The 24,379-nt window shown below is 35.7% G+C and overlaps 1 protein-coding gene across 2 annotated transcripts in view; it reads left to right on the top strand.

Moving 5' to 3' along the window:
- PALS2 (protein associated with LIN7 2, MAGUK p55 family member) overlaps positions 1-22,174 on the top strand; it is a 108,902-nt gene extending 86,728 nt beyond the window's left edge. For both annotated transcript variants that reach the window (XM_082661519.1, XM_082661518.1), the window contains 6 exons: positions 349-448; positions 785-853; positions 2,786-2,947; positions 8,201-8,403; positions 9,365-9,493; positions 15,788-22,174. In XM_082661519.1, the coding sequence (XP_082517645.1) occupies positions 349-448; positions 785-853; positions 2,786-2,947; positions 8,201-8,403; positions 9,365-9,493; positions 15,788-15,964 (840 nt within the window). In that variant the 3' untranslated portion in view covers positions 15,965-22,174. The remainder of the gene's footprint in view (positions 1-348; positions 449-784; positions 854-2,785; positions 2,948-8,200; positions 8,404-9,364; positions 9,494-15,787) is intronic.
- The last annotated feature ends 2,205 nt before the right edge of the window (positions 22,175-24,379 follow it).

The raw sequence follows: 24,379 nt of genomic DNA, 5'->3' as shown, positions 1-24,379 counted from the left end.
TTGGATAACAAACACCTAACTAGGTGCCAACACATAACAGCATTTATTCCTTTCCATTCTCACTAGTTTAGTATTATAAATAAAAAGTTTTAGTAATTTAAAGAGCCTTATACCTTTGTATTTTGGTCTAAAAATTCACTACCAAATAGCACACTGGTTAGGTACCCATTGATTCCTCAGTACTAAAGTGTTTCAATATCCTGACAATGCCATGGATTTAAATATCAAGGTCAGTTTCTTAAGATCAAATGTGATTTTTTTTTTAACTGACTATTGCTTGTCCTACTTATTAGAATGTGGTCTCAAATTTTGATCACTGAGATATACAATTCATTAATTTGATTCTAGGCTAGCCATGTAAAAGAGGGAGGAAGCGCTGGTCTCATTCCAAGCCAGTTCCTGGAAGAGAAGAGAAAGGCATTTGTTAGAAGAGACTGGGACAATTCAGGTGATGAACTCGATACAATAAGTAACAAGTAGTCCTTTGTGCGCACCTTTCTTTGCCTCTTTCATCTGAATTAGCTGATGAATTTATTTAAAATATATCTGGAATTAATCCCTCTCATCTGCTTTAGTGTACTGCTCTCAAAAGTAAACTTTTTGTTCCCTTTCTGCCACCTGCTGGTACTGTATCAGAATTCAGTGGCTCAACTCACCCCTGCCTGCTTCTGCTTTGTAGGATACAACACTGGGAAGATAATTCTCCCACCCCTATAGAACACCACAGGGCAGTGTATATAGTCTGACATACTGTTTAAGTTATATTTGCCTTGTCATCCTTCAGGACCTTTTTGTGGAACCATAAGTAGCAAAAAAAAGAAAAAGATGATGTATCTCACAACCAGAAATGCAGGTATGTTTTAAATACATTTTTGAGAAATCCAAGCGAAGTATGAAATAGCTGTATATCATTCTCAATGTGGCATACACTCTAAATGTATAATTTTAAATGAATTAATTCAGATTAGTACCCAGCTGCAAGGGACTGCCATGTGAACACTTGGTACAATAATATACAGGCATTATTTAAATCCTGATATATATACTTGCACTATCACTAGTGTGCTTTATTTTATACTCATAGTTTATAAGAAAGTGAATTGGTTAGGATTTATGCTTGTATTAATGAAGGAACAATGTGACAACCGAAACTATTTGTTCAAGAACTTTGATAGAAACTTGTGTCATTTCTACAGAATAGAATGCCTTTTTAAAGATAATAAAAGAGTTATGATTAAGGGCAACCATATTCTGCCATAACATTGTCCATGATACTTTTGGAAAAATAATACTGGACCAAACAAATCTTAGCCTGATCTAGTAGGATTCTTTCTTAAATCTTTTAGACTTAAATAAAGATAAATATGACACCTACCACAGTTATTCTTTTCAGTTATAAAGGCTGATAGGAGTGAAATGCAGCTCTTAGAATCAGAAGGCTCTGGAGGCTTACTCAAAAGAATTGATAATTTTAAAGTGCTTTCTTGACTTCGGAGCTACCTCTATATTGGTAATAAACTAAATAGCACATTAGAAAGGAAATAATCTAATAATGTACTATAATAATAATATTATAATAAGGGGAAATTAGACTCTCCCTTAATCTATTGTGGAGAAATTGTGCAAAGAAAGTGTTGCTGTTAAGATAATAACCTAAGGAAGAAGTGTTATTACTATAGATTGAAAGTTATAGCCATAATAATAGGTAATATAATATTTCAAATCCTCTGGCTTTATTAAATATATATTCTTAAAGCTTTCTTGCAAAACGGAAAATTTCTAATTTTCCCATTGATCATAATTTTGGAATGTGTTTCTACTGAAAATAGTTAAGATCCAACATTTTATTTTATACATAAATTTAGAATCTTAATATTTAAATGTTAGTATGTTGTCTGTATGCATTTTATTAATCAAACTAATATTTGCAGAGTTCACCATACAGTATTTATTCATTTATATCATTGGAAGGGGATACTTATTCTATGAAACTTATTTAAGCAGCCACTCTAAGTGTACTGCTATCCTCCATATGTGATACTCACTTTTTAGTGGAATAGATTACATAAACTAATTTGCAATTTGATTATATTAAGTAATTATTTCTACTGATGAATTAATAAGAAACAGGTTTTAAGGGATAGATTATCTGATAAGGATAAAGTAAGGGTATTTTTCTAGTTTTGTTAGACAATTTTTTAAGGCAAAAGAACAGAAGCAGGTGTTTAAATCAGGGTACAAAATAATTTATTGTACTTTACCAAATTTATTTTTAAAAATCTGTACTAAGTCAGTACAATTAAAGTGATACTTAACTGTCAAGACAACTAAGCCATTACTGAACAGAATAGCAGAGGTTTTTCATCCATATAAAAGATAACTGAGGGACTTCCCATGTGGCACAGTGGTTAAGAATCCACCTGCCAATGCAGGGGACACGGGTTCGAGCCTTGGTCCAGGAAGGTCCCACATGCTGCAAAGCAACTAAGCCCGTGTGCCACAACTACTGAGCCTGTGCTCTAGAGCCCGCGAGTCACAACTACTGAGCCCACGTGCCACAACTACTGAAACCCGCACACCTAGAGACCGTGCTTCGCAACAAAAGAAGAGACTACAGTGAGAAGCCCGTGCAGCGCAACAAAGAGTAGTCCCCTCTCGCCTCAACTAGAGAAAGCCTGTGCACAGCAACGAAGACCAAACGCAGCCAAAAATTAATTAATTTTAAAATAATAATAAAAAATAAAAGATAACTGAATATGATGTTTTCCCATTTCCTTACTTTTAGAATTTGATCGTCATGAAATCCAGATATATGAGGAGGTAGCCAAAATGCCTCCCTTCCAGAGAAAGACATTAGTATTGATAGGAGCTCAAGGTGTGGGACGAAGAAGCTTGAAAAACAGGTTCATAGTGTTGAATCCCACTAGATTTGGAACCACAGTGCCATGTAAGTTTTCCGTTTCCTTTACTATTTAATTGGAAAGAAGGAGTGGGGGTGGGGCAGATTATTATTATTTTATTCCCAAGTAATTTCTAATTATGCCAATGAAAATGAACAAGCAGATGATACTGAAAAACTTGGCAACGCTACAGCTGTCTTGAAATAGCATTGTGGGCCCTGTCAGCTGGCTGCCTGGTGGCAATCGCTTCTCCAAATTCTTCAATCCAGAAGTGTTCGTTAAATGCAAGTATTAAGAGTTGTGGCAAAATCAGCATTAACCTTGCATTTTCTTGTACAGTTGATGTGTATCTGAAAAGTTGTATTTTCACCCATTTTCATCCAGCAGGGGAAACCTGCTGGATCCTCTGACGCTCGTGATCTGGCTTGTCTCTTTCAGTCCTGTAAGGTCCTAAACCTGATTTTTGATAGCACATCAAGAGAGATTCCTCTTCCAGAGCAGGCAGGATTAGTGAAGGTCACATTTATTTATATACAAAATACAATAATACTGATGGGAAATATAACCATTAGATGAACCAGACACCCATTTTATGATCTTTGTGTTCTTTCTCTATTTGCACATTTACAAGGAAAGTTAAATAATGTCAGAAGCATGCTTGATGAGAATGGAGTTAGAGCAAGGAGTTAAATACAAAGGTGTATTAGTCCTTATAATAAGGCAGTGATAGCATTCATTTTGGAGATATATGAGCCTTTACTTGTGGGAACTTACATGCGCTCTCCCCTGAACACAAGTCAGTGTTGCCTTTATTAAGTCCCCTTTCTGTGCTTCCATTGCTGACCAAACCCCCTTTTGATTAACACAGAATTTCTGTAGGTATTTTAATGCCTTTAAGCTTTCCATGTCAAATCTTAGCCTAACATCACTCCATCTCTTTTGGATGAGTTTTAGAGTTTCTCTGCTTTCATCCAGTATGCTTTGACATTTAGTTCTCACTGAGTAATCTTATTGCTAACATGTTTAGGGGTGTATTGGGGCAACAACGCTGTCATTGTCCTCATGTGCTGTTTGTAATCCCTTCAGGGTAAGACTTTGAGTTCCATTGTAGGCACGGTAAATCACTAAATCAAACAAATCATAGTTAAGTAGTTAACAAAATAAAAATCTCACTGTGATCAAAGTATTTTAAAGTATTTAATTTTTATCAAATTAATACATGTAGCATATTTTAATCAAGTAGTTCTTAAAAATACGTAATGAAAAATAACTCCATTTTCCTCTACCCCACCTCTGGCCTACTTACCAGAAACAGTCACTTTTCAATCTTTCTGCTATTTATTTTGTTAGTCTTCCATATTTCTTAATAATGTCTTCATTCTGCTATTTCTTGTTCTGTCCAGTGTAGGCCTTACCTCCTGACTTCCTGAGTATCCTCCCAGCATAAAGATAGCTCTAGTTTCAGTTAATTCAGTTTCACTTTCTTGAGCAGCCTCTTCCTCTCCCCCAACCCAGCAATTTCTAGAGTTCGTTTTTTTCTTCCCCTCTTTATCTTATGTGTTCATGCGTATAGTTTTGTATTAAACCAAAAAACCTCTTATTTAGTAAGTCATGCTTTTTTCTTGGAGACCTCTGTCCCACAACGCTCAGCCTTCCTGCTTCAGTGAGGGCTACACACTCTCCACTCTGGCTGCTGCACGTTCACATAGGGATGTTTCCCTTTGTTGCTGTCCTGGGTTGAAGCTATTGTTCCTGGGTCCCATTCTTTTTCTTTCTTGGTTTATTGCCTTGTTTTGCTACGGCACATGCCTTGTAACTTGACAAAAAAAATGCTGTATGGGATGTAATTTCTGCATCTTTGTATTTGAAGTTGTGTATTTTTTTGTCTTCTATTTGATTGATTATCTGAGAATAGAAAGTCTAGATTGTAAAACCCAAAAGATGTTACTCTTTAACCCAGTTTTGTTAAGAAGTCTAATGTCATTCTAATTTTTGTCCTGTCATACATGACCTGATGTTTCCTTCAGTCTTTTTATTTCGTTGGTTTTCATTATTTTACAATTTAATAATGATGTGCCTTTGTGCGCATCTATTTTTATTTATTGTGCTGATGATTAGTGAGCTCTTCAGACTAGAGATGCATGTCATTCAATTCTGGGGAATTACTATTTCTTGGATGATTTCTCCCTGTTTTCTCTATTCACTTTTTCTAGAATTTCTGTTAGCTGGATGTTGAACATCCTGGATTCATCTCCTCAGTCTCTTACTTCTTTAAATCATGTTGTCTAACCCTCTCTCTTTTTATTCTACTCTTTAAAAGATTACCTTGAGTTCTTCACCTTCTATCTCATCAATGTTTTATCATAAGTAGTCATATTTTTCATTTTAGGATTATTTTCTGTTTCCTGTTTTTTCCCACAGCATCATCTGCTTGTGGGCGCTATCTCTTCTGTATCTCTAAGAATATTAAGCAGTGAGTGTAATTTTTTATTTTCTATAGGATGATAAAAAGGTTCTGGAGATGAATAATGGTGATGGTTGCACAACAGTGTTACTGTACTTAATGCCACTGAATTGTGCACTTAATAATGGTTAAAATGATAAAGTTTATGTTATGTATATTTTATCATGATTAAAAACACTAAAAAAGTTAATTGTGTTAGCTTCTTAATATTCCAGCATATAAGTACACCATGCTTTACTGTTATCACCCACTTATATGGTTTGGGTGGCTTTTTTGTTATAAATAAAGAGATGATAAAATGTGTATACATAAATCTCAGATGTAAAATTATTAGACCAAAGGATGTATAGAGAGATTTATAAATACAGAAGTATTACATATATTTATTTCAACTTCTTGATTTCTTCATGCCAAATTAATTTCCAGAAGATGTACTATTTTACCTTTCAAGACTTATTTTTAGTAAAGATTCAAGTCTGAATTTTTATATATAAAAGATTTATGTATATCCATACATCGTCAAGTATCACTTCTTCATATTATGTAGGTGGTGTTTTACTTTTCTTTAAATCATTCATGTTTATATAGTGTTTAGTTTGTTTGTTTGTTTTAAGCCTCAGAATCAACACACACAAAAATAATAGTGATGAAATGTGACAAGTTTGCCTAATTTTTGATACACAGTCTTGTGCTACACATTGTCTGGTGGGCTGGTTGGGGAAGTCTCATAGGGAAGGAAGTAAATGCTGGTGTTGGATTAAATTGACTTAGTTTTCTCTTTATATTGTGAAATGGCCCTAAAATAAAATATAAAAAATTATTAATCCGGGTGGACAAGCTACCTTATGAATCATGTTTTCCCTTTAATACATCTTGGGATAGTTAAATAAAATGTTACTTTGTTGATTATTTCCTAACTATTTGAAGAGCTACTAAAGATTAGAATTTTGCCTGTCAGTCACAGAACTTAAATTCTAAGCAATCGCATTACTTAGTTGCTTAGCATTATAAGCCTAAGGAATCAGCTGTAGTCAATCCACCCTGTTCTAATTTCTCTGTTCTAGAAATGGAAAGGGGCTTAATTATGTGCCAATGTAGATTTCTTTTCTGAGTCTTCACTAGAGAATGGTATTGTCGTTAAAATTCGCTTGTAAACTAAAAACATTTCACCAAGAATTTAAGATTCCCTCCACATGTTGGAGGTAGTGTTGGGGGGGCAGTGTGTGTGCCTGTACATATTTATTTCAAGCAGCATGTTTCCATAAATGGTTTCACTGTAGTGCCTCCCCAAAAGTCGTACTCTTCTAAAATTATCTTTACGGATATTAAGCCAAGTCCTAGTATGTATGTATTTGGGGAGTTTAAAATTGCCTTAGGAGTTTTATCATACCACCTTCGGTGAATAATCCCAGAAACCTTGAGATCACACATTTTTGAATATGAAAAGCCATCATAGCATCTTGAAGCTCTTTAAGTGACTTTATAAATCTCTCCACAGTGGTCTGGAATGAGCCAGAAAACAGCAGGGGAAAAAGGGAATCCTCTTGTACATAATAATCTTATTTATGAATTAGACCCTTATTATTGAGCTTGAACTTAAAGTTTTTTTCTTATAAAAGTTTTCTTGATGTGTTGTGCTTACTTCAAATAGTCAAAATTCTGTCAGTTTTTCATCTGATTACTTTGTAACTTTAATTGCGTGTGGTTAATGATTTGGGCAGATATTCTGCATGTATAAGTGCTTGATTAATAGAAGTAGAATACTGTTTTATATCTGATCTAGGCAAACTCAGATTAAGTTGCTAAACTTGAAAATAACACACACACATACACAAATTACTTTTCTTCCTAGGGAGTGCTAGCAAGTTGGCAGAGAATACCTAACTCTGCACCTTTGCAACAGTTTGAAAAGTGATAATCGTCCATTCCTAGCACAGCCAAGTTGCAAAGGAGTTGTATGTCTCTAAAATACCTGACAAAAGGATGTTTTAAGTTTTTGACTTGGTCTCTTCTCTCTCATTCTCTCAGAATACTTCAGGTCAGAGTAGAGAAAGTTACTAGACCGTAATAACATCCAGGTGGCTAGATCCACCGAGGTGCAACACAAAACAATTAGCATTTGGGAATGTTAATTAGAAGGAAGCTAGAAGAAAAGTTTGGTGCTGGGGCAAGATAAAGGATAGATAATTTATGGGTAAAACTACACTTCAGAAAATTGATAATACCAACTAAGAATAGAATTTTGCTCATCTGTTGGACACTCAATTAGGAAATGTTCAAAGAAGTGTGAAGAAAGGCTGTAATTGATATTCCTTAAGGAGAAGGGGAGTGCTGGTCAGCTGGAAAAGATGTTCACTTGCAATATACCTCACACTTATTAGCTCTCACCATAGTTAAGAATTTAACTTTAGGGCTCTGCTTCTAGGTAAATAAATATATTTTGAGTTTCAAACTGACTTTATAAAGCACATTTTTTGGATATAAATTGTATATTGGAGACTACCTCTTAAAACATTACTAATCAGGGGTCTGCAAACATTTTTATTCAAGGGCCACGTATAGTAAATATTTTAGGCTTTGCAGGCCATCTAGTCTGTGTCACAACTATTCCGCCATTGTAAAACGAATGAAACCATAGGCCATAAAATGAATGAACATGGCTGTGGTCCATAAAACTTTATTTACAAAAATAGGAAGCAGGCCAGGTTTGGTCATAGGCCATAGTTTGCCAACCCCTGCACTAAATGGAAAAGACTTAGGCTACCCTGTGCCTTTTAGTTTGTTTTTTAATACCCTGCACTGTCTCTGTACAAATTCTCAACGCTATTTTATTTAGTTACTTCACGGAAACCAAGGGAAGATGAAAAAGATGGCCAGGCATATAAATTTGTGTCACGATCTGAGATGGAAGCAGATATTAAAGCTGGAAAATATTTGGAACATGGGGAATATGAAGGAAATCTCTATGGAACCAAGATTGACTCTATTCTTGAAGTTGTCCAAACTGGACGAACTTGCATCTTGGATGTCAACCCACAAGTAAGCTGCATGATTCCAAAGATATTTTTTAAGTTTTATTTCCTGTGGAGTTTTTGTTTCTTCTTCAGATTATGAGGGTGGCTCTTTCCCTCTATTACTTGTGACAATAGAGAACCTTATTATGCATCAACAACTAGTTAAATAAATCTCTGATCTGTTAGCCAACAGAGGCATGGATAGCTATAGAAGCTTGATAGAAGTTTAGTATTTATTTACATGCTTAAGTAACATATAAATGCATGTGTTAGGAAATTTAAAATTTGAACAAGGCTGAAACATAAGGAATAAAAATTAAAGTCACACCCCTTCCACCCAGCACACACCCACCCACTCACCATTCATTTCATTCTCATTCCATGTCTCCCTTATTGACCCCTTCTCACCATTCTACACTCAACCCAGTGGGTTTTCTATTTTTGTTGTTGTTTCTCTTATACATAAATGGAAAAATTTTATACAGATTCTTTAACCTTTTTTCATTAAACAGTATTTCTTGAAGATCTTTTCATGTTAGGTACTGTAGAGATTTTTTTCTTTGTAATTGCTGCATGGTATTTCATAGTGCAGATATATATTTATTTATATAACCACTCCAATTAATGGACACTGAAATTACTTCTGCTTTTTCAATATTAACAGAATTCTACAATTAACATGGAAAGCATTTACATCATTCTTGATGATTTGGGGATCATTAAGTTTAATACTTTCCTTGGTTCAGGGGTACCAGAAAGTAGTGAGATTGAGGTCAGAACAAAATTTAATGGATCACCATTTTAGGAAAGTACTGTATGGAATCAAAAGGATAGAAGGGAGGGGGGGCAGATAGCAAGTATTAAATTATGTCCTTTATCTTGAGGAAGAGGGCAGATGGACGTTGATTATTTAGTATAAACTAAAGGGTAACATAATTCAAATTCTAATCCTGTATAAATTGGTTTGTAATTGTTCTTCTACACAGGCCCTGAAAGTGCTGAGGACATCCGAGTTCATGCCCTATGTTGTGTTTATTGCTGCTCCCGAACTAGAGACGTTACGTGCCATGCACAAGGCTGTAGTGGATGCTGGTATCACTACTAAGCTTTTGACGGTAAGCAGTTCTTTTCAGGCTAACAGTACTATTTTCCTCCTAAAATTTTTCCTTTTTCTTTTGGGCATGTTTAATTCTATCCATATTTATGAAATAAACACACTGTATAAGGTATTGGAGAATAAAAATTTGTTCCCTAGATGTAGTTAGGATTTGGAACCGTATTGCTTTTACTTAGAAACCATTGTTCACTCTATTTTAAATCAAGTTTACTCCCCCTATGTAAATGAAATGGACCAATGTTAAAAAGTGCATATTAACCTAACTCCCTCATTTTACTAATGTGGAAACTGGTCCCGAAGACCAATAACAAGTATGTTCATCATAAGGTTTACTATTGGTAGAGTTAGGTGTTCTTTTAGTTGTTACATGTCTTTTTCTCTTGTTCTTCCTCTCTTTTCTCATGTTACGGAAAATTTTAAATATGTACAAAAGAGGGAAGAAATGAACTCCCAAGTACCCATCACTTAGCTTCAATAACACATGGCCATTTTTGTTTCACTTAGACCTCTCTTCACTTCCTCCCTTACCATGAATTATTTTGAAGTAAATCTTTGATATTATATCAACCATAAGTACTTTAGTATTTATCTCTAAAAGATAGACTTTTTGGATATAACCATAACACCATTAGCATATCAAACATTAGGAAGAGCAACTTTTTCTCAATATCATCAATATACAGTCTGTATTTGAATTTCCTCAGTATTTATCTTTTTTTTTTGACAGTTTGTTCAAATCAGGATCCAAGCAAGATTAACATGTTGCATTTACCTGATGTCTTCTAAATCTCTTTTTTTCCCCCAGCTTGAGGTATAATTGATATACAGTAAACTGTACACGTTGAAAGTATACAACTTGGTAAGCTTGGGCGTATGTATACACGCATGAAGCTACTGCAGTCAAGATAACAGGCATGTCCCTTGTCTTCATAAGTTTCCTTGTGCCCCTTCAGAGTCCCTCCCTCCTCCTTCTACCTCTTCCACACTATAGGTGATAAGCCTTGAGATCAGGTAGTTTTAATCCTCTTTGTTCTTTTGCAGGTTGCTCCATGTGTCTACTGAACTTTATGAATATCTGAAATATAGTTATCAATGTTTTTATATCACTGTCAACGAATTCTAACGTTTGCATCACTTCTGGATTGGTTTTGACTGAATGACTTTGCTCCTCATGGGTCTTATTTTCTTGCTTCTTTGCAATCCTGGTAATTTTTTATTGGATACCAGACATTGTGAGCTTTGTCCTGGGATGCAGTAATGTGGAAACAGTTTGTTCCTTTCAGATCTTGCTTTAAAATTTTGTTAGGTAGAACCAGAGCAGTTCTCATTCTAGGGGCAATTATTCTTCACTACTGAGGCAAGACCCATTTGAGCACTCTCCCAGATGGCCCATGAGACGTGAGGTTTTCTGTTCTGCCTGGTGGGCATGGGTACTATTTCTGGCTCAGAAAGAATACCTCTCATCCTTTCTGGTGGTTCTTTGGCGACCCTGGGTCGTGGTAACGTGCACAGATTGGTATTCAGCTGAATGCTGGAGGGGGACCTTTACCAATCTCCAGAGTGCTCTCTCCATACTGCTATTCTATCCAGTATTCTGTCCTGCAAACTCCTGCTACTTTGTTCTCCCTGGGCTCTCAGCTCTGTCCCAACTTAGAGTCCAGTAGTGTCCTCCTGGGCTCCACCTCACTGTGTTGCAGCTTGGAAACTCTTTCAAGCCAGTAACCTGGGGTAATCGTAGGGCTCACCTCATTTGCTTCCTGTCTCTCTGGAGTCCCTGTCTTCCATTACCTGATGTACAGTGTCTTAAAAAGTGTTCCATACATTTGGTCTGTCTTAGTTGTCAGGCAGGAAGGTTAGTCTGATATCTGTGATTGCATATTAGCTGGAAGCAGACCTCTCCCTTTAGACTGTTTTAATCTATAAATCTTCACTGCCTCCCTCCCCTCTCTTTTCACCTTCTAACTTAGTTGTTTAAAAAAACTGGGTCATAGAAAAACTGGGGCCTGATCTGTAAAGTTCCTCAGTAGCTCTTCACCTAATGATTTTAGCAATTTTTATTGATCTTTGCCTGGCTCAGTTAATTTTTTAGGAATTGTGAAGTGGTGGTATTCCAAGTTTGTCATTTGTTCTGCATTTATAAACTAGAATTCTTCTAAATAATAACTTTTCCTTATCAACTAGTTGATGACTCTGAAGTAGAGTATATATAGGAAAGTCAGAACATAATGCTTGATACTTCCCCTTTAAGGGTCAGTTTTCAGAATAATGGGTTTGTTCAGTAACAGTCTCCAGAGGCGACAGGTGACCAAATAAGGTTTGTGGTTTTTTTAGTTTCATCATGAGCACATGGATTTAAACTTACTTGATGTGTTTTACTCTTTTGCAATTATTATTCTTATTGATGTTCAAATCGCCCCACCTTTGACCAACAGGGGCTTATTTAAGTTGGCCCTTGAGACCTATTTCATGAGCCTAATCGTCTGAGATAGCTTCCTTGCTATATGACAAATGCTCCAGGCTCATCTTGTACATTTTCTATGCCAGGCCAGGAATCAGTTACTTCTCCAAGAAGCTCTGGTTCCTTTTAGAGTAAATGGTATTTTAGGACCGTAATACTAGGGGTGCACATTGTCCCAAGATGGATCATTGTTTCTAGCTAAATGCACCTTTTAGGTAGACAGAACTAGTTTGGTTATGTGCTTTTCTGTTTGTATGTTTGAAGGAAACTAAATCATGAATATATATTGATACTTCCCAATCAAATTCAGGATTACAGGGTTTTATTTAACCTCTTTCATATATATAACTCCATTCTCCTAGGCTGAGTATCCCAGTTCTCAAAAACACCGGGAGTGTTAGAATATAGCACATAATTGCTCATTTGATTCATCTCACAGTACACGTACAACAGTCTGAAAATAAGTGTACAAGTACTACCAGGTATGATTACTGTGAACTGTCTCTTTCTCCTTTATCCTTAGGGTTTATCCCACTAAGCGTATACAGTCAAATCAAATCGCTGTGTTTTAAAGTCACTTGGAATACTCTCTGTGTACTTAGGTCAGCTATTACTCTCTGATGTTTAAATTGTCCTGTCTTCAGCTAAGAAGAGCCTATTCATCTTGTTTTCTGAGTCTTTTTAACACAACCCCATGAACTTTGATGTGCTTCCTGGTATGACGAGCTGCTCCAGGTTATCCTTACACATTTCTTGGCCCAGATCTGGAACCAGCCTTCCAAAAGCCCTGGTTCCTTTTAGTGGGAAATGGTATTTAGAGATAATACAGAAGCTAAAGGTGTGCATTCAACTTAGTTTGTCATTGTTTCTAGGTCTTCTCAGTGGCCAGATGAAGGAAATATATTTTCCCCTTTTGGAAAATATACATCATTAATTCAGTTGGATAGTTTCAACTCACATTTTACATTTTTACTTCCTGGACTATGTTTATCTTTTTTTCCTCCTATGCTGAAAGTGTTGGTTCCTGATGACATTAACATAATTTCTGACTTTACATGTGTAAACTAAACACATACTATATATATAATTTCTGAGTAACAATATTAACATTAACAGTATGATTATTGAAAAGTTTTAAGTTTCAGACTTAAACTTTTTAAAAAAATTGTTCTTATGATATATCCCTTGAGTATTATTTTAAAGTCGCTAAAATAATTCTTTTCTGTGGTTAAGGCATCAACTTGAAACACAGATTTGTTTCATTTTGCTTTTGCTTTTTAGGTATTGCTCTTTTTATTTTTATTTGAATTTGATTTTGTTGTAATATAATTCTATACATTTTCATAGTTTCAAAGTAAATCTTAAAAACAAACAAACAGGGGCTTCCCTGTTTGTGGCGCAGTGGTTGAAAGTCTGCCTGCCGATGAAGGGGACACGGGTTCGTGCCCCGGTTCGGGAAGATCCCACATGCCGCGGAGCGGCTGGGCCCGTGAGCCATGGCCGCTGAGCCTGCGCATCCGGAGCCTGTGCTCCGCAACGGGAGAGGCCACAGCAGTGGGAGGCCCTCGTACAGCAAAAAACAAACAAACAAACAAAAATCTAGCCTTTCCCTATCCTCTCTACTCTATTACCTCCTACCCACATAGTCATTTTTACAATTTTTTTTTAATATAAGCAAGTATGTATGTGTATCCTCCCTCCCTCATTTCTTACATAAAAGGTAACTTACTACATACAGTAGTCTGCCCGCGTTTTTCACTTACTAATATATTCTGGAGATCATTCTAGAGCCATACATAGAGATTTTTTAATTCATTTTTCCATCTATATGGTATACTCCATTATTGTTACAGGATTGTTATTGTCAAAAAAGAATTTTTTTTTTTTTATTAACGACAAATTGCTAATGACTATTAGGTAAGATTTGTTTACAAGTTGAATTGTGGCCTGTTTATACATCTATAATAAAAGATATTTTAGTTGTTTCAAATTGATTTCGAAATCTTAGTGAAAATATTAACTATAGTACTAGTATCCCTCAGGCTTAGTTGGGAACCCAGTTCTCTCTATATACTTTCCTTTAGGTGTTTTCACCAAATCCACTAACTTACATATCATTGTTATGCTGATGATTCCTAATTTATATGTAGATAACCCAGACCTCAGAGCTCCAATTTATATAACCATTACCTACTTAACGTTACATCTGCACTTGAATGTCTCACAGACATGTTAAACTTAACATGTACAAACAAAGTAGAATGTTTTGTTTCCTCTCACCAATATCGTGTTTTTCACACTCCCACCCCCTCAACTCTGCATCTTCTGCAACCACCCATTTATTCAAGCTAGAAACTCTAGCTATTTTTTTTTTTTTTGCCGTATGCGGGCCTCTCACTGTTGTGGCCTCTCCCGTTGCGGAGCACAGGCTCCGGACATGCAGGCTCAGTGGCCATGGCTCATGGGCCCAGCCGCTCCGCAGCATGTGGGATCTTCCTGGACCGGGGCACGAACCTGTGTCCCCTGCATCGGCAGGCGGACTCTCAACCACTGCGCCACCAGGGAAGCCCCTTGAGCTATTTTTGATTCATTCATATTCCTCACTTTTCATATCCAGCCCATCAGTTAATCCTGATGATTTTATCACCAAAATATATTTCTAGTCTGGTGTCATTTCCATCTCCTCTGCCACCATCATAATCCAGAGATGTCTTTCCATTGCATCTAGGTCCTCCATGACCTAGCCTGGGCTATCTCAACTTACTACCCACCCTCCCTAAGCCTCCATCCATCTTGGTCTTTCAGTATCTTAAACACATCTGGGTGATTTTCCTCCTGAACTTTACATTCCTATTTCCTCTGCCTGGAATGGTCTTTCTCCCACTGTAGTTCTCAGTTTAAATGTCATTTACTCAGTTTAAATATCATTTATTCATTTGTAGAGTATTTGTAAGCACTGTGTCTAAAGTAGATCTCTTAAAATTCTTTGTTCCTGGTTGGTTTCTTTCATAGTACTTATTACAACTTGCAGGTTTTTGTTTATTTGACCTTTATTTGTCTCCTCCACTGGAGGGTAGGAGCCCATTCTCTCTCATTCATTTTTATATCCACAAATTATGAAATATAGTAGACGCTTTAATAGGAGCTCAGTATTTGAAGAACATGTAGAAGCATTATGAAATTTCATAACACTTGCAATTTAATGAAAAGCTTTACTTGCTCATGCAAAACCCATTACTTATTTATTCCCCCACATTGTTCCAAAATGACTAGAAATATTTTATGAAATATAAACAGTACTAGCTAAAAAAATAGATAAAAGTGTGTGTGTGTGGTTGGGGGTGGGGAGCATGGACAGGCAGCCTTCAAAATACATTTCTGAGGTTCTTTTTCTTAGAGAAAGGCAGCAAATTTGGCTTTGAGCTTAACAGCCGCTGCAGATTGGGTTCCATGAGTTACAGAATCCATACGATAAAAATGTTTTGAGAAGGGTGATGCAGTTGGGCTAGAGACCAGTCACCTACAAGAATTCTTTTATTACTTTGGGTTTCACCCCAAGATATTGTCAGCAGTCTTTTAATCAGGAATCTTACCTTAGTATCAGTGAAACAGAAGATACAGAATACTCATAAATTCAAACATGAGTGCCAGCTGGAAAGACTAGGATATGAACAGATGGTAATGTCTTTTTTAACAATCTATATAGATTAGATTTTGAGGATTAGTATCAGAATCACAACAAACAAATATCCAACCTACTTATTTCATTTTGAGTTCGTTTTGAGCAATTAAATATACATTATGTAAACTTGTCCTTTTAAAACTCTTTGACAGGACTCTGACTTGAAGAAAACAGTGGATGAAAGTGCACGGATTCAAAGAGCATACAACCACTATTTTGATCTGATCATTGTAAATGACAATCTAGACAAAGCCTTTGAGAAACTACAAACTGCCATAGAGAAACTGAGAATGGAGCCACAGTGGGTCCCAATCAGCTGGGTTTACTGATGATTCAGTAAGGTTCACAATTAAAATAAAACTTTCAAAAAGTGACTGCAACAAATAAACCTTCTACTGAGAAAATACATGCACAGATAGAAGATATCTGCCAAGTCCAGGCATTTTTATTGTGTAGATTGAAGTACCAGTACACTATTCTGGATTTTTATAGAAAATGTGGTTGGGAAGGTGTACTAATATATAATTTATCTTAATTTTTCTAACTTTTTATGAATAATCTTTCTATTCATATCACATAAAGAAATGCGTTGAAGCATTTTGTATATGTTTTGGTTTAGTACCCTTGCCTTTTTCATCAAAGGAATTTTCAAATCATTCACTCTAACATTGGTCTCATATTTTCACTGTGATAATGAATACTTGAAATAGTTTTGTAAAGCTGTCATTTAGTTCAGTATTTAGTGAAGGGTCAGCTACTCTTATTAGGAGAAAATAATGGTTTATTGGCCTTCTTTCCTAATATGTATAATTTCTTACAGAAGCAGAATTTTAATGTCAGTGCTACAGCTAGTCTACTACCATCCAATACTGACATCAGAAGTCTGCTCAATGCTACATAGTTTCATTATTACAGAGATGTATGGCTATCCACTTTAATTTACGCAGCTATATTAGTTTTTTCCCTTCATTCTCTCTCGTGAAAATATGAAGAGCAATACTTTGCACTCTCATTTGTTGCAGTGACAGGCTGATGCTTCGTTAACATGTACACAACAAGCAAGGCCGTGCCAGCTGAGAGGGTGCCTTATCCTGCAAAACCTTACAGCAAAATGACTCTGAAAGTTGATTTATTTGTACATGTAAAAATTTAACTAACAAAAATGAACCTATTGCTTTATACAGTTTTTTTATTAGGATATGGTCAGCAAATGTATCACACCTCTGAAAATTTCTGTGATGCTGAAAAATGCCTCCAAGTTTGCAATTGGGGGGTTTTGTGAACAATCAGTGTGCTTTTGAAGTGTGATGTGATCATTAGGGTATTTTTTCGGTTTGTTATGTTGTGAACTAAATCCATTGAACGATTTATGAAATTTGGAAATAATTGTCAGCTGTTTTATCTCAATATAATATATACATTATATAATATGTACATTGTATGTATTATATAATATATATTAAATAATGTATTATATATATTTTTTACATTTCTGTTAGGAAATGTACTTTTTTGTTTAATGATTAGGAAAACAGTTCTCCGTCTTTAGATGCATTAACATATACAAATTTCCAAAATTAATCTCAGTTAATATATTCTTTTAGGGTTCTTAGATGGTATAAATTCTTCCTAAAACATATTCAGAGATGCAGGTCATCATTAAACTAAGTTAGCCATATTTTATATTGCTGCTAGCTTTTCACATAAACAGTATTTACACTTAAAGGGTTAGGTGCTTAAATACTGGTGGTCATCTTTGTCTGGTGCTAGGCACCAGACACCTGGCTGCTGAATTTGTTTTCCTCTCACCAAAGCTGTCACACGGAATGCGGCCAGGAGGACTCAGAGGGAAGAGAAAATACATGGCATTAAGCAGCATGCACACACTGTTCTTCACAATGAGACCGAACACTCAAGTTGCTGTATGGTTAAGATTGGAAATCCATAGGTGTTTTTTTTCATCCAGCATTTCATATCCAGAACACAAATTCATGTTCTTTGTCCTAGGATAGGAAATTGGTGGCAGAATGGATCACACCCTTTTAATAACTTTGGTAACTTTTAAACCACATATATTTACATCAAATTCTTGGCTTCTCAAAGCAACATGAATCAAAGCACAGTGTCGAGATGATGTCCCATGACTTAGTGTCTCAACACACTGTAAGCTTTAAGAGAAATTTTATTTCCACATTCTCAGGAAATGTGCTGTCTTCTGCGGTGTGCCTTCATGCTGCTGTGTGGAGCCTCTTTGGAATCATTGTAGCAGCTCAAGAAGTTTATACACAAAATATTTTACCCATCTTGACACAACAGAGATGATTTTTACATCATATATATCTTAAGCCTTATCATATGGTATAAAATGCACGTTATTTAGAAAACAGACTACACTTAAAGGAATTATTTCTATTATAAATGGTATTCATGACTAACTACTTAGTTAATACGAGATGCCTCCTAATATAAAATGGAACAGTGCAGTTGATTTCATTTCAGTCGAGATGCCAGAGCTGAAGAGAATAAATTTAGAAAAGTTTGTTTATCTCAGTAAAGAGTCATTGAACTTGAAATTCAAGTCCCATCTGGGTCTGCAGGAACCAGCAGAGCTCTGCTGGGGCAAGGAGTCCCAGAGGCTCTGGGATTCTCCCGAGGCAATGAGAGTATAGTTGTGATCAACGAAATGTGAACCTCTCTTGTAGGAAAGGTCTAAGATAATTAGCTTTACTAATGAGAAAATAGTTTAAAGTGATGTTGAACAATTGGTAATAGTTAAAATATACATGCACGTGCATATGCTTTTGGGAAACAATGTGCCAGTACACTAATGCACCTGAGGATTCCTTGTGGACAGGTGAGTATCCACATTCAGCATTCAGGGCATGACTGTTTATATACAGCTAAATATTATATATATTTTTTATTTTTAAATATACAAGTACCCCATATCCATAGAGTTGATGTCCCTGGATGAATCATTTAACCGTAAGTAGTAGAATATATGTGATGCACTCAAGTAGAATTTGACTTTTATTACAGCCATGCCTCGATTATGCAGTCTCAATTTCTGTTTGATATTCGGATAGTATCAAATAAAATACTATCCAGTACATCAGAACTTTGTTTACTTTTGCCAAGTCTAACCATACCATTGCTGAAGATAGCTTTCTAAAGTAGAAATCGTATCATAAACCCAGTACAGCAATAGTAGCCTGAACCCTAGATTCTAGAATCTAGTAAATTTAATATAATAGCTTATAAGGACAAGTTTTCTTTAAAAGAGCAAATTGGATATTAACACAAATTTAGAAAATAATGCAAATTAGCAATAAAATACGTTAGTGTAGCATTATAGACTGGCCAGATACTAACTGCTTTGACCGTAATATCCCAGTGACAGTAGAGGATGATCGTTGCTTTAAAGATTCATTTAAATTTGTACTTATTTCTATGGATAACAGTAAGTGTCATGATCCAGTAATTGGGGTTGATTTTTATGATGGATAGCCATGGAGTTAGGTACAATTATTTTAAATTTGTAAACACTGAACATAAAAGTTTTGAAAATTGGTCAAAATAATGATCTGCTTAACATTGTACTTACACGGCTTCTGAAACAACACCCCGTTTTCCAGAAATCACAGGCTAGGGAGCCAATAATTTTATAGTAATGAATCTTTATACTAAGAATGGAAAAAGCAATCCTGAAGTTTTATGTATATAGATAGCAGGTCATTTTTTAAACGTTTGAGTCACCATATATAATATATATATTATATATATATATTATATATATATATGCACACAGCTATGTGTATAATATGTAAAAATTCTCCCAAGATACATGAATAGTAAAATTAAATCTGTTCACCCACGTAATTATAACTAGTGCTTTTACATTTTTAATTACTCCCTATTCTTAGACATTATGAAACTGTTTTCGCATTGTTTTCATAGGCTCTGGCTTTACCTTGAGGCAGATACTAATCCCCTTTCTGAAAAATATATTTGGAATTAAGCTCAGAAAATTATTATAACTTAGTTTCCTTAGGGAAAAAGGACAGAGTCCTAGATGGAAGCCTCTTGGGAAATACTTATTTAAACCTTCAAGTGAGTTTGTGATATGGTTCCGGCTTAGAGATTATGGTACCTGCCCTCCTCTTGTTTCATTGGATTTGTTGTGAGAATTCATGTAATAACATCTGTAATAGATTTGGAGTTCTTGGGAGAAATTCAGAATTTTAAATAATAGGATTATTGTATATAGTACAAGTTAATATTATTCACAGACTTTTAAGAATACAGTCGACTAATAATTCATGAGTTTTTACGTATACATTGTGTATCTGCGGAAGATAACAATTATATAATTTTTTTAAGGTAAGATTATTTTTTAACTGCATTTTTGTTAGCTTCAAGTTTTATTCATTTTTAATATTTCCCATAATTTGTCATGTTACTTTGTGTGTTCCTGGAATGATTTAATGCACAGAATCAAAAATGAGTCCTTAAAAACACTAAAAAGTGAAGGAATGATATCTCATTTCTAAGGTAAGAATTTAAAAGCACGTTTGCACTACTTCTGCAATACACTGTACTGCTTTCTTTAAAATAGTCTCTCTTGATAAAAATAGAGCTGGTGTACTTCTACTGGTTGAGATCCTAATTCTGACTCCTGACCATGTGACCTTTGATAAAATTTCTATCTCCCTTTAGTTTTAATATTACACTTGTTAAATAAGGCTAACTTATATTTGTCTTCACCTTAAATTACAAGAAGTAATTTATAACTCTGATGTGATACATGCTAAATTGGAAAATCCTTATTAAGCTACTTTATCTGTTTATTCACTTACCCTGAGGTTGCTTATCTTTTAGTTCTTTTAAAATGTACCTCTTTTGGAGGTAACATAGTGATTGGTGCACACCATTCAGAAATTCTACCTTCAGTTTTAAAACAGCTCTGAGGATGCATTGATAGTTCCAGCCTGGAAGAGGATGTGTTCTGCTCTCTTAGTGGTCCTGGTCAGGAGGTCGTGAGTTCAGAATCCTACTCTAAGTCCAAACCTTTAGCAAATCCTTGCTACCTTGACCACTCACAAGTCAAACAAAATTTAAGTAGGCAATCCACAATTTAAGTAAGCATCCAAAGACACTCTGATGTTTGCCCCTTAAAGCTGCCCTACCTTATGCCTGAAGTTTATCACTGCAGCCCTATTGTTTAGTGTAAGTTTAAAAGGCATCTGTTTCTTTAAAAGGGGAAACACATTCAGTTAGGTCCAGTTAGGGGACCTTGAATCCAACGTAATATGAATGCATTTTAGATTTGTTCTCTAATTGCTTCAGGGCCATTGGCTGATACTGTAGTGCTATGATAAATCTGACTTGCCTCCACGTGCCAAAGTCGGTCAGAAGTGACAATTTTTTTTTTCCCTACCAGCTTTTACTGTTTCTAATCTCTGGCACAAACTGAATGAACACATCTACAGGTAATGTAAATGCCACTTACAACTTGGCAGATTAAATGCCTCAATGCTTGCAATGTCTTGCAACTCAAGACAATGGGACTTGTCTTGAGTCCCATTGAACAGGTATTGTCACTACCACAGAGTAGAAGCCAAAAGGTCTTATTTTAAAAGTTGGAAATAGATGTCTTTACTGCACTTCAGCAATAGCATGCCAGGGGTAGAAACATACAAATATGACAAGCCATGCCTGAAATTTGACCTTCCTTGACTTCCTCAGTCAAGGTGGCCTGGGAGCTTGGAGGAAGAGGGAAACTCCTCTGCTATGTATTACTAACCCAGAAGTCATTACCAGTTAAAATGTGTGGTTCTCATCTTACTCTTAAATAGGAGAGGCAGGCAGTGGTATGAGTAACCTTACTTTGGAGACATAAACCTTGTTCTGGTAAACATGGTCCAACTGAGAGATGCCTTAAGTCTTTTCAGTAAAACCTGATTTGAGGAATAGCTGATCTCCATCTGTAACTGAAATACAAGGTGAATATTTCCTTTGGCTGTGTGTCCACTTTAAAAAACAGCTGCTGACTCCTGTTTTTTCAGTAACATTGATTTTTAAGAAAGTGGTGTCTTGGATTTTGCTATAGAAGAAGGAGCACTGGGGTTCAGCAGCTGGTATAATTTCCACGTTGTTAGCTCTGTTAGAGCCCATGATAAGAAATTGATGTGAAGACCTTGGGGGACTTTTTTTCCATCTCTCTTGGTATATATTTATTTTGAACACATATGCATGCTCCTTTTAACCTCTGGTCTTTGAAATGATTGTAGAAGAGACCTTTTTGTTTTTGTTTGTTTTTTAATGGAGGGCAAAATGCTTGTTAGCAACCAAAAAATCAAAGCTGAACAAGCTGCCAAAGTAAGTTTCTGGTGAAAAAAGTTTAAAAATAAAATTGCTACTGCTTTCCAAGTAACTGTATTACTAGTTCCTGTATAAAAGAAACATTATTGCTGTCCTTGTATAAATAAAATTTTCCTGCAGTACAATTAAGTATTGATTTCTCAGAAACTGTCCCTATAAATTTTTCTTTTCACATTATTTCCATATGTTGTCCAAAATGAAAGTTACTGAAATGTCCAATCTGTGAGATTGCATACTCCTGGTAAAATATTTTTGTATATGTAAAGAAATAAATATTTAATATTGGGAAAATGTAGTGTTTCATTTATAGGTAGAACCAAGGCTTGGAGATAATAAAATACAGAGAGTATCAGATTAGCTTCACCAGTTTCTTTTAAATGCTAATAGTCTTTGTTAAAAGCCTCTAATGTTATTTTAGATTTTCCCACCAAAATAGATCAATTTTTCACTTGCCTCCCTTTTTTCACAAGGAAATCCTAATTATTGTTTCGTCTATCCCAGCCCAAAGATTCCGTGGCTTTCAAAGATGACTTCTTCAAGGAAAGATTTCCAGAGACAGGGAAGGTTAAAATACAGGATCAAGAAAAGACCTCTAAGCTTAGATGGCATGGAATACTAGGACCATTTCCCAGCTAGCCAAGAAAGAGAAACCCTGGTGGGAAAGACAATGCCTGCTGTGGCACACAGCTCAGCCCTGAAGCCTGCGGTGAGAAAGGGAGGTGGACCCACCAGACTGGCCAAGGGATGGAGGCGTGAATGTGGGTGAGTGCAGGAAGCCTGTTTCCAGAAAAGGTACTTTGGCAACTCTTTCCCAAGCTAGTTTCCAGGATTCTATACCTCATACTTCAGAAATTGCTAGTCTAGTGTATTTCTGGTATTTCTGAAAGAATTAGTCTTTTAATTGAAATATAGCTGCTTTACAATATTGTTAGTTTCAAGTGTACAGCATAGTGATTCTGTATTTTTACAAATTATATTCCATTATAGGTTATTACAAGATCATGGGTATAAATTCACTATGCCACACAGTAAATCCTCACTGCTTATCTATTTTCCATATAGTGGTTTGTATCTGTTAATCTCATATCCCTAATTTGTCCCTCGCCCCTCCCCCTTTTAGTCACCACAAATTTGTTTTCTATGTCTGTGAGCCTGTTTCTGTTTTGTATATACATTCATTGGTATTATTTTTTAGATTCCACATGTAAGTGATATCATATAGCATTTGTCTTTATTTCACTAGGCATAGTACTCTCTAGGTCCATCCACATTGTTGCAAATGGCAGTATTTCATTCTTTTTTATAGCTGAGTAATATTCCATTACATATATATATATATATATATATACACACACATCTTTTTTTTGAATTTTATTTTTTTATACAGCAGGTTTTTATTATCTATTTTATACACATCAACATATACATGTCAATCCCAACCTCCCAATTCATCACACCACCGCCACCACCGCCCACCACTTTCCCTCCTTGATGTCTGTATGTTTGTTCTCTACATCTGTGTCTCTGCAAACTGGTTCATCTGGACCATTTTTCTAGGTTCCATATATATGCATTAATATATGGTATTTGTTTTTCTCTGACTTACTTCACTCTGTATGACAGTCTCTAGATCCATCCACATCTCTACAAGTGACCCAACTTCATTCCTTTTATGGCCGAGTAATATTCCATTGTATATATGTACCACTTCTTCTTTATCCATTCGTCTGTTGATGGGCATTTAGGTGGCTTTCATGAACTGGCTATTGTAAATAGTGCTGCAGTGAACATTGGGGTGCATGTGTCTTTTTTTTTTTTTTTTTTTTTTACAGCTTTTCAATATTTTTTTTTAACATCTTTATTGGAGTATAATTGCTTTACAATGGTATGTTAGTTTCAGCTTCACAACAAAATGAATCAGTTATATATACACATATATTCCCATATCTCTTCCCGCTTGCGTCTCCCTCCCTCCCACCCTCCCTATCCCACCCCTCCAGGCGGTCACAAAGCACCGAGCTGATCTCCCTGTGCTATGCGGCTGCTTCCCACTAGCTATCTACCTTACGTTTGGTAGTGTATATATGTCCATGCCTCTTTATCGCTTTGTCACCGTTTACCCTTCCCCCTCTCCATAGCCTCAAGTCCATTCTCTAGTAAGTCTGTGTCTTCTTTATTCCTGTTTCACCCCTAGGTTTTTCGTGACATTTTTTTTTCTTAAATTCCATATATATGTGTTAGCATACGGTATTTGTCTCTCTCTTTCTGACTTACGTCACTCTGTATGACAGACTCTAGGTCTATCCACCTCATTACAAATAGCTCAATTTCGTCTCTCTTTATGGCTGAGTAATATTCCATTG

This window comes from Grampus griseus, assembly GCF_964374135.1.
Source record: "Grampus griseus genome assembly, chromosome: 9".
Taxonomy (NCBI): Eukaryota; Metazoa; Chordata; class Mammalia; order Artiodactyla; family Delphinidae; genus Grampus; species Grampus griseus.
The sequence above is the reverse complement of the archived record's forward strand: the minus strand, read 5'-3'. Positions and strand labels throughout refer to the sequence as shown.